We start from the raw sequence: 12,998 nt of genomic DNA on the forward strand, positions 1-12,998 counted from the left end.
ATTTAATCATGGAATGGATTCACTCTCTACTTGAAGTCTTTCTTTAGTTTTCACTTAGAAAAAAAAAAAAACAATAAATCTACTTATAACTTTTTTTTTCATGTTAGTTTTGTGTGCTTGATTTGATGAGGACCAGTGATTGGCGATGGCCACTAATTATATGCATAGTACTATAAATGTCTCAACAGTTTTCTGGCATCAATGCTGTGAGTTTAATATAATTATAGTCAATACAGTCGATAACCTATTTATTTAGAATTGATACTGATACATTGCTATGATAGCTTTGCTTCCTTTAATAAACCTAGATGGGACTTGGGTTGCTGGTTTGAGTTCATGTCCTTGATCATTGGTTTTTATGTGATGCAATGAGAGATTTCAGTTCAAGATGTTCTCTCATAGGTAAAATACTTATATATACCTAGATGGTATTAAATGGTAGGTTTCCATTTGAAGATATTGAGTTGTAATCCTTTTGGGTTGGTAGATTTTTCAATTGAGATTCAATTTGAGCAGACATGTGTTCCTGAAGTGCTTAGCAGTAAAACTTTAAAACTCAGCTGGTCTGGTCTGAGCAAGGAGACTTCTCAGTATGCTACGGTAGCCACAGGTGTTGTAAAAGTCATGATAACCTTCATATCTGCCCTGATCATGGACCGGGCAGGCAGAAGAACTCTGCACATGATTGGTCTCATGGGCATGTGTATCTCCTCAGTAGTACTAGTTGTTTGCCTTTCACTACAGGTGAATCTACATAGATTACTTACTTAGGACCTAGGACCTCCCACATCATTCAGTGCATTGGGCAGCAAGCTGTTTCCATAAAAATCAATCTTTATGTATAGATGGCATTTCTTTTTTTTTTTTAAACTAATTATTGTTTATAAAAAACTACAGGGCTACTATTCCATCTATCCCTTAGTCTGTTGGACATTTGGGGCACCACGCAAAATCTGTCAACCATCTTTCTCCATTCCTCTCTGTCTCTTTCAGTGTCCATTCTTTTATGTTGTCTTCCCATCATTTTCTCTGTCTGCCTCTTCTTTTTCCTGGTACTGTTCCCTGAAGGAAGGTTTTTGCAACTCCTAAAGACCTTGTAATATGGCCATAGAGTTTTAGTTTGCTACTATTACAATTTCTTAAAATCCTTTAAACTTTAGCTGATAAGGTTGTTTTTTTTTTCAGAAAACATTGCCCTGGCTATCATACATAAGCATTGTGTCTGTCATCATCTACACCTGTCTCTTTGCTACTGGACCAGGTGTGTTTAGTTTGAAGGCAATTAATTCAAAGCAGTTCATAAAAAAAGATTTTAATGTCTACCTGATAATGTGGTATGCATTTTAGACTGTCATCTCCATGGTCCCAAGTTTGAACCCTGGACCTCTGCATACCTGCTGTCTATTGGGAGGTTTGGACTAGGACGTAATAATCTTCTTTTCTGAATGCATCTTATTTACGAATATATAAAATTGTTTGTCGTACGATGCCATTCTAGCTGGTTCCAGTTGTGATGGAGTTTTTTTTATATTTTTAGCTGAGCCTTTCATCTCCAGGGGTTTCTTACCCTGGACTGTCTTGCAATTGCTTTTGGTGTCTTCTTCATGACCCTAATTATTGACTGATTCATTTTTAAGTAGAAAATTTATAATGAAATACATATGCTTATAAAAAACTTAAATGAATGCATTAAGACGAAAAACATGCAATTCAGTATCACACCCACATTTGTTTTTAATCTTATATATTGTTTCACAAACTGACTAATTTTTAATTGATTCATGATTAGTTAAGTGCAATAAATAATTACATAAAGTTTCAACTTGATCTGAAAGTGGGTTTGTGAGAAGAAATGTGTAAAATTATCTAAGGGGACCACACTCTACATATTCATTCATATCTGTTAATACTGAGGGATTACTTTCCCTTGTTGGTATTGAAAAGATAATTAACATTAATTAATAAACTAATGGGTTACATTTTTTTCATTGATTCATGTCTTTGTCTATGCCAAAGAATAATTGTGCAGTTTCAACTTGATTTGAGAAAGGGTGTGGGAGAAATAACCTGTACAAACTTTTTACTAGACAGACAGTGAGTTGAGATAAGCTTTTTAAAAAGCTAACTATGTATAGTTTTATTTGCTATAGATGAGCATCTCTAATAGATGACTGGTGTCTCCTTAATAAGGTCCTTAAAGTCTTTGAACTTATAAGAAAGACCCATGTGGAAATGAGTCTAGAAACCTCAGCTTAGGCTTCTAAATCTCTTATGATTCAGGACCAATACCTTGGTTCATGGTGACTGAGATGTTTGCGCAGGGTCATAGGTCAGCCGCAGTCAGTGTTTCCGTAGTGATCAACTGGCTGTGCAACTTTGCTGTTGGCTTAGTGTTTCCCAATTTACAGGTGAGTACATTTTAAGAGGCTCTAATTAAACAAGTAAAGTACCCTTTTCAGGCTTTGGAATGTATAGGACAAATGATGTCATCTGTTTCTATGGTTGACAGGGTGTCTTGTGGCCAGCACAACGACCAACCGCTTTACTTTCCCTAACTAATGTTATTAGAATTGGGTGGACTCAAGGGATTTCTTAAGATCCTAAATAAAAAATCCCAGTCTTCCCTAGGTTTCGTAAGCCAAGCGCTTTAACACTCAGATCTATATCTACTTAATCTACTCCTTCATGCTGTGCTGCTTTTTTTGCTAAATGTTCTATGATTACATAATGACATGCTGTAAAAATAAATTGTCTGTTATATAAAGACATTTGCAGTTTAGTCATTGAAGTAAAGCATTACTTTTTTTCTCTATTGTAATCTAATTACTCAGTTAATAGAATTAACTACTCCTTTTTTTTTTCAACATTTTTCACCTTCACCTATACAAAAACAGCATAATCTATTCTTCATACATCCCAGATATTGACAACTATGATTTGACTACAATTATTACAATAACCATCATCAATGTGTCCATTATTTTTATGTAGACAAAGTGATTTAAATTATTTCAAAATTATATCATTTTATACCATATTAAATACTAAGTGATATAACTTTAAGATCAAATAGGCTCTACTAATGTAGATAAAATTTTAATAGGTTATTAATTTTAAAATATTCAATTATTGTAAAACATTTTCAATGCTTGACTATTATTGTCTTCTTGTTTGGATGTAATTATTATAAACATAATATTTATCTAGTGGGTATTAGGGTGGGGACCGGAGGGGTCTAAATTTGAAAATTTGAAACTCGTCCAAATGAGTGTCTGAAATTGTTTGTGCATTAAATATTAAGCCAATGACATTTTATCTTGCTATTCATGTTGTTATGTAAATTATTGACCATCTTGCACACATTAGACTTATCTATTTATTAAGTACATTATCTCAAGTCAAGATGTCAAATGTCAACACAAAGGGACCCCCTTAAAAGGCCAAGCCCCCAGGACTCCTAAATCCCTTGCTACGCTACTGTATTTATCAGCGATGATTTTTCATGATTAAAAATTGAATTATTACTAAACTACTTTTTTTTTTCCTTACAGAAGTCCTTTCTGCCTTTCTCCGTCATGCTGTTGTTGTTCTTCATCTTCACCTATATGTTTGTCCCAGAGACCAAAGGCAAAAGTATTTCTGAGATTAGCCAGCTGTTTAAATCTCCCACTATGGATAGATCAGAATCCAGAAATTCCTACAAAAGCTCAAAGAACAGATACAGCACCCAAGTCTTGATAATTGATCCACCTCTCTCAGAAAAAGGGACGGCATATTATATCGAGTCCAGCTACTTATAGAATTTAGGTGGCTGAACAATTTTGGCTGCTGTTTTATTTTTTGAAATGTTAGTCTTTTGATTTAGTTTCATGTTGTTGGATAAATTTGTTATTTATAACATTTTATTATAATATATACAGGGCTTTCATTATTATATCAATGCTAATACAATTAATCAGTTTTAAAAAATATATTCATCATTTTAAATGACTTGTTATATTGTTCTAAATATGTATGATCATGTATCAACATACCTCAATAGAATTGTGATAACACACCACAACAGTTGTTTATGAGATACCATTTAATACATTTACTTAAAGGAGGCCAGAGACTTTCTTCCAATAAAGTGATTTAAAACTATGTACCCCCATCAGTATTTTATATTATATTTATAAAACTATTTAAAGCAGCTTTATTCTGGCTGATAATGTCTGTGCTGAATGTGACAAATCTGGATGTGGCAATATATGTAAGTTGAGCTGGGGCTAGGTAGCCAAGGGAAACACTGCTTTCATTAAATCTTCAGACTTGAAGACAAGCCTTATTATTATTAATCTGGTCAGTGATTTCAGTGCAATATGAACACTGTTTAGTGTAACTATTTTTCTATTAAAAATATTTTTATTATAAGTTTCAACTTTTATGAGCATTGATTACTTGAATGAGATTGTGAGATTCTGTTTTCAGTTATTTAATCTTGATATTTTTTATGTAACTGTTTTGTTTTGGATGTTCCTTTGTAATTGAAGATTGTTATATCCTAGCCTAAACTTCCTGCAGGACAGGGTTTGAGCCCAGGAAATTTGAGATGACAGTCCAGAGCATGTACCATATCACCAGTCAACCCTAAGGCCCAATATTGGTCCTGTTTGAGCATCTTAAATACATACTGGTGACTTGAAAACAAAGTAGAACTTTTTTCTATTTAGTTTTTAGGAAAAATAAAATAATCAAAAGTTATTCTAGTAAGTAAAGTACCCTTTCATACCTTGGGGCAGAAGATTTTAATGCCATCTGTTTCTGTGGCTTCCAGTTAATGAGGTTGTCATGTGACCAGCACAATGACCAACCACCTTTACTTTTTCTCAACTAGTGTCAGGCACCCATTAGAGTTGGCAGACTCGGGTGCCCTATATATCCCTTAAATAAAAAATCCCAGTCCAGATTTGAACCTGGGATCTCTCGGTTCTGCAGCCAAGCTGGGACCCAATGGTTCTGCAGCCAAGCTGGGACTCAATGGTTCTGCAGCCAAGCTGGGACCCAATGGTTCTGCAGCCAAGCTGGGACTCAATGGTTCTGCAGCCAAGCTGGGACTCAATGGTTCTGCAGCCAAGCTGGGACTCAATGGTTCTGCAGCCAAGCTGGGACCCAATGGTTCTGCAGCCAAGCTGGGACTCAATGGTTCTGCAGCCAAGCTGGGACCCAATGGTTCTGCAGCCAAGCTGGGACCCAATGGTTCTGCAGCCAAGTTCTTTACCACTCAGCCACTGTGTCTCCTAAAAGGTTTCCAATCTTACAATAAGCTGCGTAAAACTAAATGTTCCTGAGCCACTCAGACCATTGAAAAATATAAGCATTTTTTTGAGTACATTTCAACAAACAGTTAACCAGAAATTAAACACTAAATTATGTAGCAACTTCTCCTTCATGGTCAAAGAATAGCACAATCTCATTTCCCATGAGATTGAAGATGCCTTTTTTTTTGTTTACTTTTAAATTGCTTTTGTGTAATGCAACTGTCCTGCTTGTAGTATTCTCAGGGCACTAAGGCTCGATCTCTTTTGGATCAGTGGGGGGAAGTGAAGATCGGGGTGAAGGTTTCCATACTGTCATTAGGCACTAGGCTAACACAACATAGCTTGAGTAGGATTTGAACCTGAGCCCCCTTGATAGGTGGCCAACTGGTTTATTCCTCTCAGCCACATATACCATTAATAGATAAAATTTATAAAATTATACCATTAATAGATAAATTATTCTGTCACCATTATCATCACCGCTTGGCTGTTTACCAAAGTAAAGGGATTGTTAAAGAGTTTGATTAATTAAATCTATTAATCAATGATTCATTTGATGTCCACCAGTTATTTGTCTTATGAGAAGGTAGTGATCTCCCTTTGTTTATAAGCTTTCTAGGCAGCATGTAGTTATTCCTTGAGAATTAGAACTGCAAAACTACCTGGGTGTATGCTATGTGGTACTGACTGTCATCACTAGGGTCCTGAAATCCCACCTGTTGCTGTGCCTTAAGAATTGGGCCCACAAAAGAAGTTGTAAGTGGGAAAGGTCATCTCTTTTGTTGATATGACCTTACTCAACTTATTACGACATAAACACAGTCGTGTGTTTTTGTGTTGACAGTGAGAACAGGTTAGCTATGCAGTGGGAAGGATGCAGGATAAGTGTCATTGTTGTTAGCGGTCTTAGGTAGGGGAGACAACTTTAAGGAGGTTCGACACCCGACTCGGGCAGAGTTGTGTATACTAAGCGCCTAAAGGCAGCACGGAAAACCAACTTCTAGATACCCCCACTGGTCCACAAATGAGATTGGACCAAATGCGCTCTGAGCATGCTATAAGCATGAAAGTAGCGCTATATAAAAGCTATAATATAATACCAGATTGAAAAGACATGTTATTGTAGGGAGTTAGTTGGAGTTCAATGTCCTGAGGATATGGGGTTGGCAAAACACTAGGAATGAAGCCAAATATCCTCGGAATGTAGGGTTGGAAAGACGCCGTGAATGGCGCCAAATGTCTTGAGGATGTAGGGTTGGACAGACGCCGTGAATGGCGCCAAATGTCTTGAGGATGTAGGGTTGGACAGACGCCGTGAATGGCGCCAAATGTCTTGAGGATGTAGGGTTGGAAAGAAGCCGTGAATGGCGTCAAATGTCTTGAGGATGTAGGGTTGGAAAGATGTCGTGAATGGCGTCAAATGTCTTGAGGATGTAGGGTTGGACAGACGCCGTGAATGGCGCCAAATGTCTTGAGGATGTAGGGTTGGACCGACGCCGTGAATGGCGCCAAATGTCTTTAGGATGTAGGGTTGGAAAGACGCCGTGAATGGCGTCAAATGTCTTGAGGATGTAGGGTTGGAAAGACGCCGTGAATGGCGTCAAATGTCTTGAGGATGTAGGGTTGGAAAGACGCCGTGAATGGCGTCAAATGTCTTGAGGATGTAGGGTTGGAAAGATGTCTCACCAGCAGACTTGTACAGTTAAGACTTCAATTTGTTTCTTCACTATCTCTGTATTCTCTAACGATAGCATTGATGTTGACATAGTCAAGTGTAAATCGTCATCTTTCTGTTGGTGTTGTAGGCATGTTCCAGGAATGCAGTCTCAATTGCTCAGGTTTCCAAAAATGTCTTCCCACATAAAGAAAATCAATCAAATAGGCCTATCGTGGTGGTACAATTTTGGAGTTTTGGGGGGGAAAAACTGTTGACAATGCTTTGCAATCTGATCCAATATGGAAGGGGGGGGGGGTAACAATTCTGAGTCTTTGCGAAATAAACTGTTGACAATTACTCTGCAATGAGTTGTAGTGTCTCTCTCACACTCAGTGTGCACCACATAAACCCAGGAGTGACTCAAGGGTGACATGTGACCTAAAGTTGTGCCAGACGTTAATAAAACAAAACAAAAAGTCTCTATTCACAGCAAACTTGTGACCAGATCAAATAAATACACATCGTTTCCTTCTGGTCGCTAGATCAAAAGTCAAGTAGTACAAACTTTTCTGCCAAAGTGTTCAACACAGGTATGTCCACTTCGTTGTTCACTTTCACAGGTCTACGACAGTTCTACATAGTGCGGATGTTCCTTTAGAGTTTAAGATAATCTATTTCCTAGTCCAAACCTCCCACAGGACGAGTGTATGGCAGCGAGCAGGGTATGAACCCGAGACTACCGAACCACACTCCAACGCGCATACTGAACGGCCAGGCAAGCCTTTCAAAATATGCTTTATAACTCTCTCCTGGATCTTTAGAAAGTAGTGTCCTAACTTTACTAGCAGCTTTACACGAGTAGTTTTAAAATTCATGCAGCATCTAAAAGCAGGTCATAACTTCTCCCTCATCAACAAACATATATTCGTCGTTGCGTTTCCATTCAAGTCTTTCCACAAGCTATCTTATATAATACAGACGTTACTTCAAAAAAGATGATTAGCTATATCACCACTATTTCCCCCTTTTTTTTTCAAATAAATTTTCAATGTCCAGTACAAATAAAAACTAAAATTAACATCATTAAGTCGTGAAAATCGTTTAAGATTTTTATTTTTTTTTGCTCAGACGATCAAGGACACATTAACACGAGAAATATCCTTTCTGCCGAGAGACCAAAACTATTAGCCGATTGTCCGCACAGTTTTGTCGAGTCTTTGTGCATGTAATATTGTATCATTTCGAATAAACTGGCTTTTAGCGAAGAAACTATTTTGTGTACATTTTTCACCTTTCTTCTGACCTGGCGTCTCGCGACTTCATTGAATAAATTAATTTTTTTTTTTTTACATTGGGAACAATGTCGTTTTTTTTTAAAAAATTAATACTCATATATGGATTTAAAAGTAGCCTAGTGTTGAAGCAAGGGAAATAATAAAGAGATTATCAATTTACATCTTGACTTTTTTGTTCTCTCCCTTCGCTATCGAAGATTTAATAATATTCATTTAGAAAAGGAGCACTCAAAGCGTCGTGATTTACAGTGTATTAGGGGGCTACTAATTTAACGCATTTTTTCGAAATAATGTAATAGCCTACATCCGTATACAGTGCTTTTAATAGGCTTCATTCTTCATAGGGGCATACACAAGATAGTCAACAACAAAAAAGAACAATCCGTCAGAACGTGGAAAAATAATTACGGAGATAAAGAGTTAAACCGAAGTACAGAGAGACTTTGCTAAAATATGAAGCAATCTTGACACTATTTGCTGTTCAGAAAGATATTAACTCTTTCTCTCCGTAATCATTTACCACATTCTGGTGGAATCAACGCTGATATCGTCAGTTAGGAGAGAAAGAGTTAAATTACCTTTAAACAAATGAACGTGATGCTCTGAGATCGTATAGCCTAAAATTGTGTGTGTTGCCAACTCTAAGATGTAGACACTCGAACAGGAAATACAGGTTAGTGAAAAAGCAGCAGACGACTTTGTGAGGTGGCCAGACAAAAGAATTGAGGATGAAGAGTTGGATTTGTCCATTTAATTCCATATGGCCGAGAACATGGATAGGAGTTAGGAGTGAAACCGAATCCGATGAGAACATGGATAGGAGTTAGGAGTGAAACTGAATCCGATGAGAACATGGATAGGAGTTAGGAGTGAAACTGAATCCGATGAGAACATGGATAGGAGTGAAACTGAATCCGATAAGAACATGGATAGGAGTTAGGAGTCAAACTGAATCCGATGAGAACATGGATAGGAGTTAGGAGTCAAATTGAATTTGATGAGAACATGGATAGGAGTTAGGAGTGAAACTGAATCCGATGAGAACATGGATAGGAGTTAGGAGTGAAACTGAATCCGATGAGAACACGCAGCAGGTGATGCGATAAATATAGAATTTTAAAGATGTAAAGTTTAATGACAGGGGTGTATCTTTTAATTATGCTGTCTTTTACGAACGAACGAGGTCACTGAGTATTAAATATATATTAAATATTTTTAAAAATAGGCTGAAAAGTACCATGAAAAGAGACAGAGCATTTCATGGTGATGGCTGTTGATAAGGACATTCCGCGTCATCTATTTGAACATACTCGAATAGCTCATTGAAGGGGGGGATCTTAACGAGCCCTGTATGTGAATATGAAGGCCTATATGATAGAAGTATTTATTTTTTTCACGTTATAATAAAAAACTAATTTCAAGTGTTATTTAGTAGTATCAAATAGTTTTAAAAATCATGGAAGGAATTATTCATATAGCAAACCAAGCAGGTGCGGCGGCTAAGCGGTAAAGCGCTATGCTTCAGAACCGAGGTCCCGTGTTAGAATCCTGGTGAAGACTGGGATTTTTAACCCAGCTCTAATGGGTATCTGACATAACTGACATTAGTTGGGGAAAAGTAAAGGCGGTTGGTCGTTATGCTGGTCACATATTATAGCACCCTCGTTAACCGTGGGCCACAGAAACAGATGACCTTTGCATCATCTTCCCCATAGATCTCAAGGTCTGAAAAGGGAATTTTACTTTTTTTTTTCTTTTTTTTAAACCATGCAGGTTACCTATTATTAGAAATACATTATGATACATAAACCCAGTTTTCGTCACGATATCAACCTTAACATAATGAGTTTAAGGATATTGTCAGGGAGAGGTATGGCGAGAATGAATGTTAGTTTGATATTTTTGGTATGATTGTTATATCCCCTTGTTATGAATGCCAAGTGTTGCACGTGTTGTGAACTGAGTGATCAAGTCTTCGTTGAATGTGCGAGAGAATGTGTTAGTCAGTAAGGTCTTGCTCCCGGTCCAGGAAGGTTGGACGTTTACTTCCTGGACTGGTATTTATGCATTTATATATTTATAAGTTGATGGACTGGTGTTTTGTGTATTTCATAAGAGTGATATATTTGTGTGCTTTATTAAGTATTAAAATATTTTCGATATTCGTGAATATAAGGAGTTAGAGTTGATGTATATTAAGTGTTCGTATTTGAGTTAAGCAAGTATTGAATTATAATTGAGTAACCAAGAAAGTACCAAGCAAGTATTATTTAGTATTCAAGAAACCCCTAGTGAGCCAAGTTAAGTAACACAAGACAAGCAGAGCATAGCAGCAGCAGTATATATATATGTAATTTGGAAACCCCTGACAGATATGTATAATTAAAAAAAAAAACTCAAATGGCACGTAATATGGTGGCCGGATTGCATAGAAATGCCTGGCCCTGTCAAGTTGATACTTTAAACAATTATTTATTCTACCTAACAAAACATGAATCAATAAACGAAAATACCAAATTAATTGTTGGGAATTAACTATATTTGTTTGATATAGAATAAGGGAAATAACTAGTACATTATTGGAGATATAAATTTAAGGACGGAGTTCTCTCCCCCCCCCCTTTTTTTTTTAAAAAAAAAAGGATTTTAAAAATAATTTGCGTGTTATTGGTCCTACCACCAATGTCCTGATTTACAACATTCATGACACCAGTTATGAGAAATCACGTTAGTGGGGACGTTCTGAAATGTCCTCAAAACGTTTTCAGTAGCAAACGATGCAGACTCATCGCTCGAAAATAGCAGGCCTATACATTTCAAAAAGTGCTACTTAAACCCCAGAAATTGTTAATAGTTCATTTGGTTGTCCTATTTTCCGGCTGTAGATACATGTCCTCACATGCCAAACGAAGATACAGGGATTCTTCCGAAGGCAGCCGTCTCCAGTTTCCATGGAAGCCTGGGAGCCAAGGAAAAAAATCCTAAAACACAATCCGAATTGTTTTTGTTGGTGCGTAAGAATTCCTCTTGTTCTATTGTTTTTAAGTCCAACACTTTATACTTATAACTGGACTAATCAAAAGAATTATATACTCCTTTTGTGAAGAAATAAGATATGCAAGAAATTCAATTTGTTTCTTGAAATTTGGTTTTGTATTAGGTCTCAGATGCAGAATCGGTGAAATGGATAGTTCATCTATAACAATTGCTTCCCTTTTCTTGAAGAATCAAAATCTTCTTTAGTTTAAGAAGAATAAGGACATAATCTATATTTGTTATTATATTTAAGATAAAAGAGGCCATGTGTTTTCTTCTAATCCAAACTAATTTTTTTCACACTTTGATTCGAAACACCAAAGTTTATTCCAATCAGTCTCTATATTTTGGCACCAATAAACTCAGATTTTAATTCTATATTAATATGAACTATATTCTAAGATCCCCAAATTTGAAATCCTGTTTCCTTACACAAAAAGGGGGAGGGGGGGGGAATCTCCATTCAAAACTAACGGGAAAGGGGACACTTTTTGTCTACAATATTTATTCGCGGTAATCTATGAGTAGGCCTAATACCAAAAAGATTACAAAACATTTAATAAAATATTCATTTTAAACTATGCTATTTACAATTAATATATAGTTTTCAGGCTACATAGGCCTACATGTAGGCTATAAATAAAATACATCATGTAATCCTATCCAAGCATTTTTAATGCGATATCAAACTATATATATATTTTGAAGAGAATGCTATTTCTGGACAGGATTGTTCTCGCCAATTCCAGATTTTTATTCCCAGTCCGACCCTGCTAGATCTATAGCCTAAAGTATGGTCTAGTATTGGACGATTTTTATCGTTTAGAAAAAAAAATCTTATTAGCCTACTAGATCTATTATTTACAATGAAAACAAAACAAAAAATGCTAGCAATTTAATCTAAACCGGCATAAAAATAAATGATTTGTTTTACAAATAGATAACTAGATCTATTTTTGTGTCATTGGCAGACTAACCAATAACATCTTCTTTTACTTTCAAGCTACGTAGAAGCACATGTGTTGGTGTGTAGCGGCAAGAATTTAAGTGAACAGTGGTCATTACTTCAAATCACTACCTTAGAAAAAAACATGAAGGATCTAGAATAATCTAGATCTAATACTATATATCCAGAATAGATAAGATGAATTACAGAAATGGGAATCAAATTGGAGCATGTCTTTCCACCCAGAAAAATGTCAGTTGTTAAGAGTAACAAAAAAACTAAAACAAATTAATTCCACTTATCTTATTCATGGCAAACCAGTATCACAGACTAAAAACGCAAAATACCTAGGTGTTATAATAAATGAAAAACTATCATGGAATCCACATATTGATGAAACTACAAAAAAATCAAACAAAGCATTAGGATTTATTAAAAGAAATTTCTATAAATCAAATAAGAACATAAAACTAAAATGTTACTTAACCTTGGTTAGGCCAATAATAGAATATGCATCCTCCGTTTGGGACCCCTCAACTCAAGAAAACATTAAGAAACTGGAACAGACACAAAATAGAGCAGTGAGATTCATAACAAACGAATATTCACATTTGACTAGAGTAACACCTTTAGTAAAATCACTAAATTTAGAAAGCCTTCAGGACAGAAGGCTCAAAAGTAAAGTAGCAATCATACATAAAACACTGAACCATAATCTTCAAATACAAAAACAAAATTTAATAAAATACTCTGAAAGACACAAA

The 12,998-nt window shown here is 36.0% G+C and overlaps 1 protein-coding gene across 1 annotated transcript; it reads left to right on the top strand.

Annotated features, from left to right (window-relative positions):
- The first annotated feature begins 105 nt into the window (after positions 1–105).
- On the top strand, positions 106–4,367 carry LOC129926027 (solute carrier family 2, facilitated glucose transporter member 1-like). Its single transcript, XM_056027849.1, has 4 exons — positions 106–206; positions 1,186–1,261; positions 2,281–2,408; positions 3,552–4,367. The coding sequence occupies exons 1-4, from the start codon at positions 177–179 to the stop codon at positions 3,798–3,800; spliced, it is 483 nt and encodes a 160-aa protein (XP_055883824.1). The 5' UTR covers positions 106–176; the 3' UTR covers positions 3,801–4,367.
- Positions 4,368–12,998: the final 8,631 nt, after the last annotated feature.

This window comes from Biomphalaria glabrata, chromosome 4, assembly GCF_947242115.1.
Source record: "Biomphalaria glabrata chromosome 4, xgBioGlab47.1, whole genome shotgun sequence".
NCBI classification, from domain to species: domain Eukaryota; kingdom Metazoa; phylum Mollusca; class Gastropoda; family Planorbidae; genus Biomphalaria; species Biomphalaria glabrata.

Excerpts from the sequence above, each read along its gene's own strand:
- LOC129926027 (XM_056027849.1), top strand. The coding sequence starts at position 177 with ATGTCTCAACAGTTTTCTGGCATCAATGCT. Across the intron at positions 207-1,185 it reads AGTTTTCTGGCATCAATGCT|AAAACATTGCCCTGGCTATC; the intron begins GTGAGTTTAATA and ends TTTTTTTTTCAG. Across the intron at positions 1,262-2,280 it reads TCTCTTTGCTACTGGACCAG|GACCAATACCTTGGTTCATG; the intron begins GTGTGTTTAGTT and ends CTTATGATTCAG.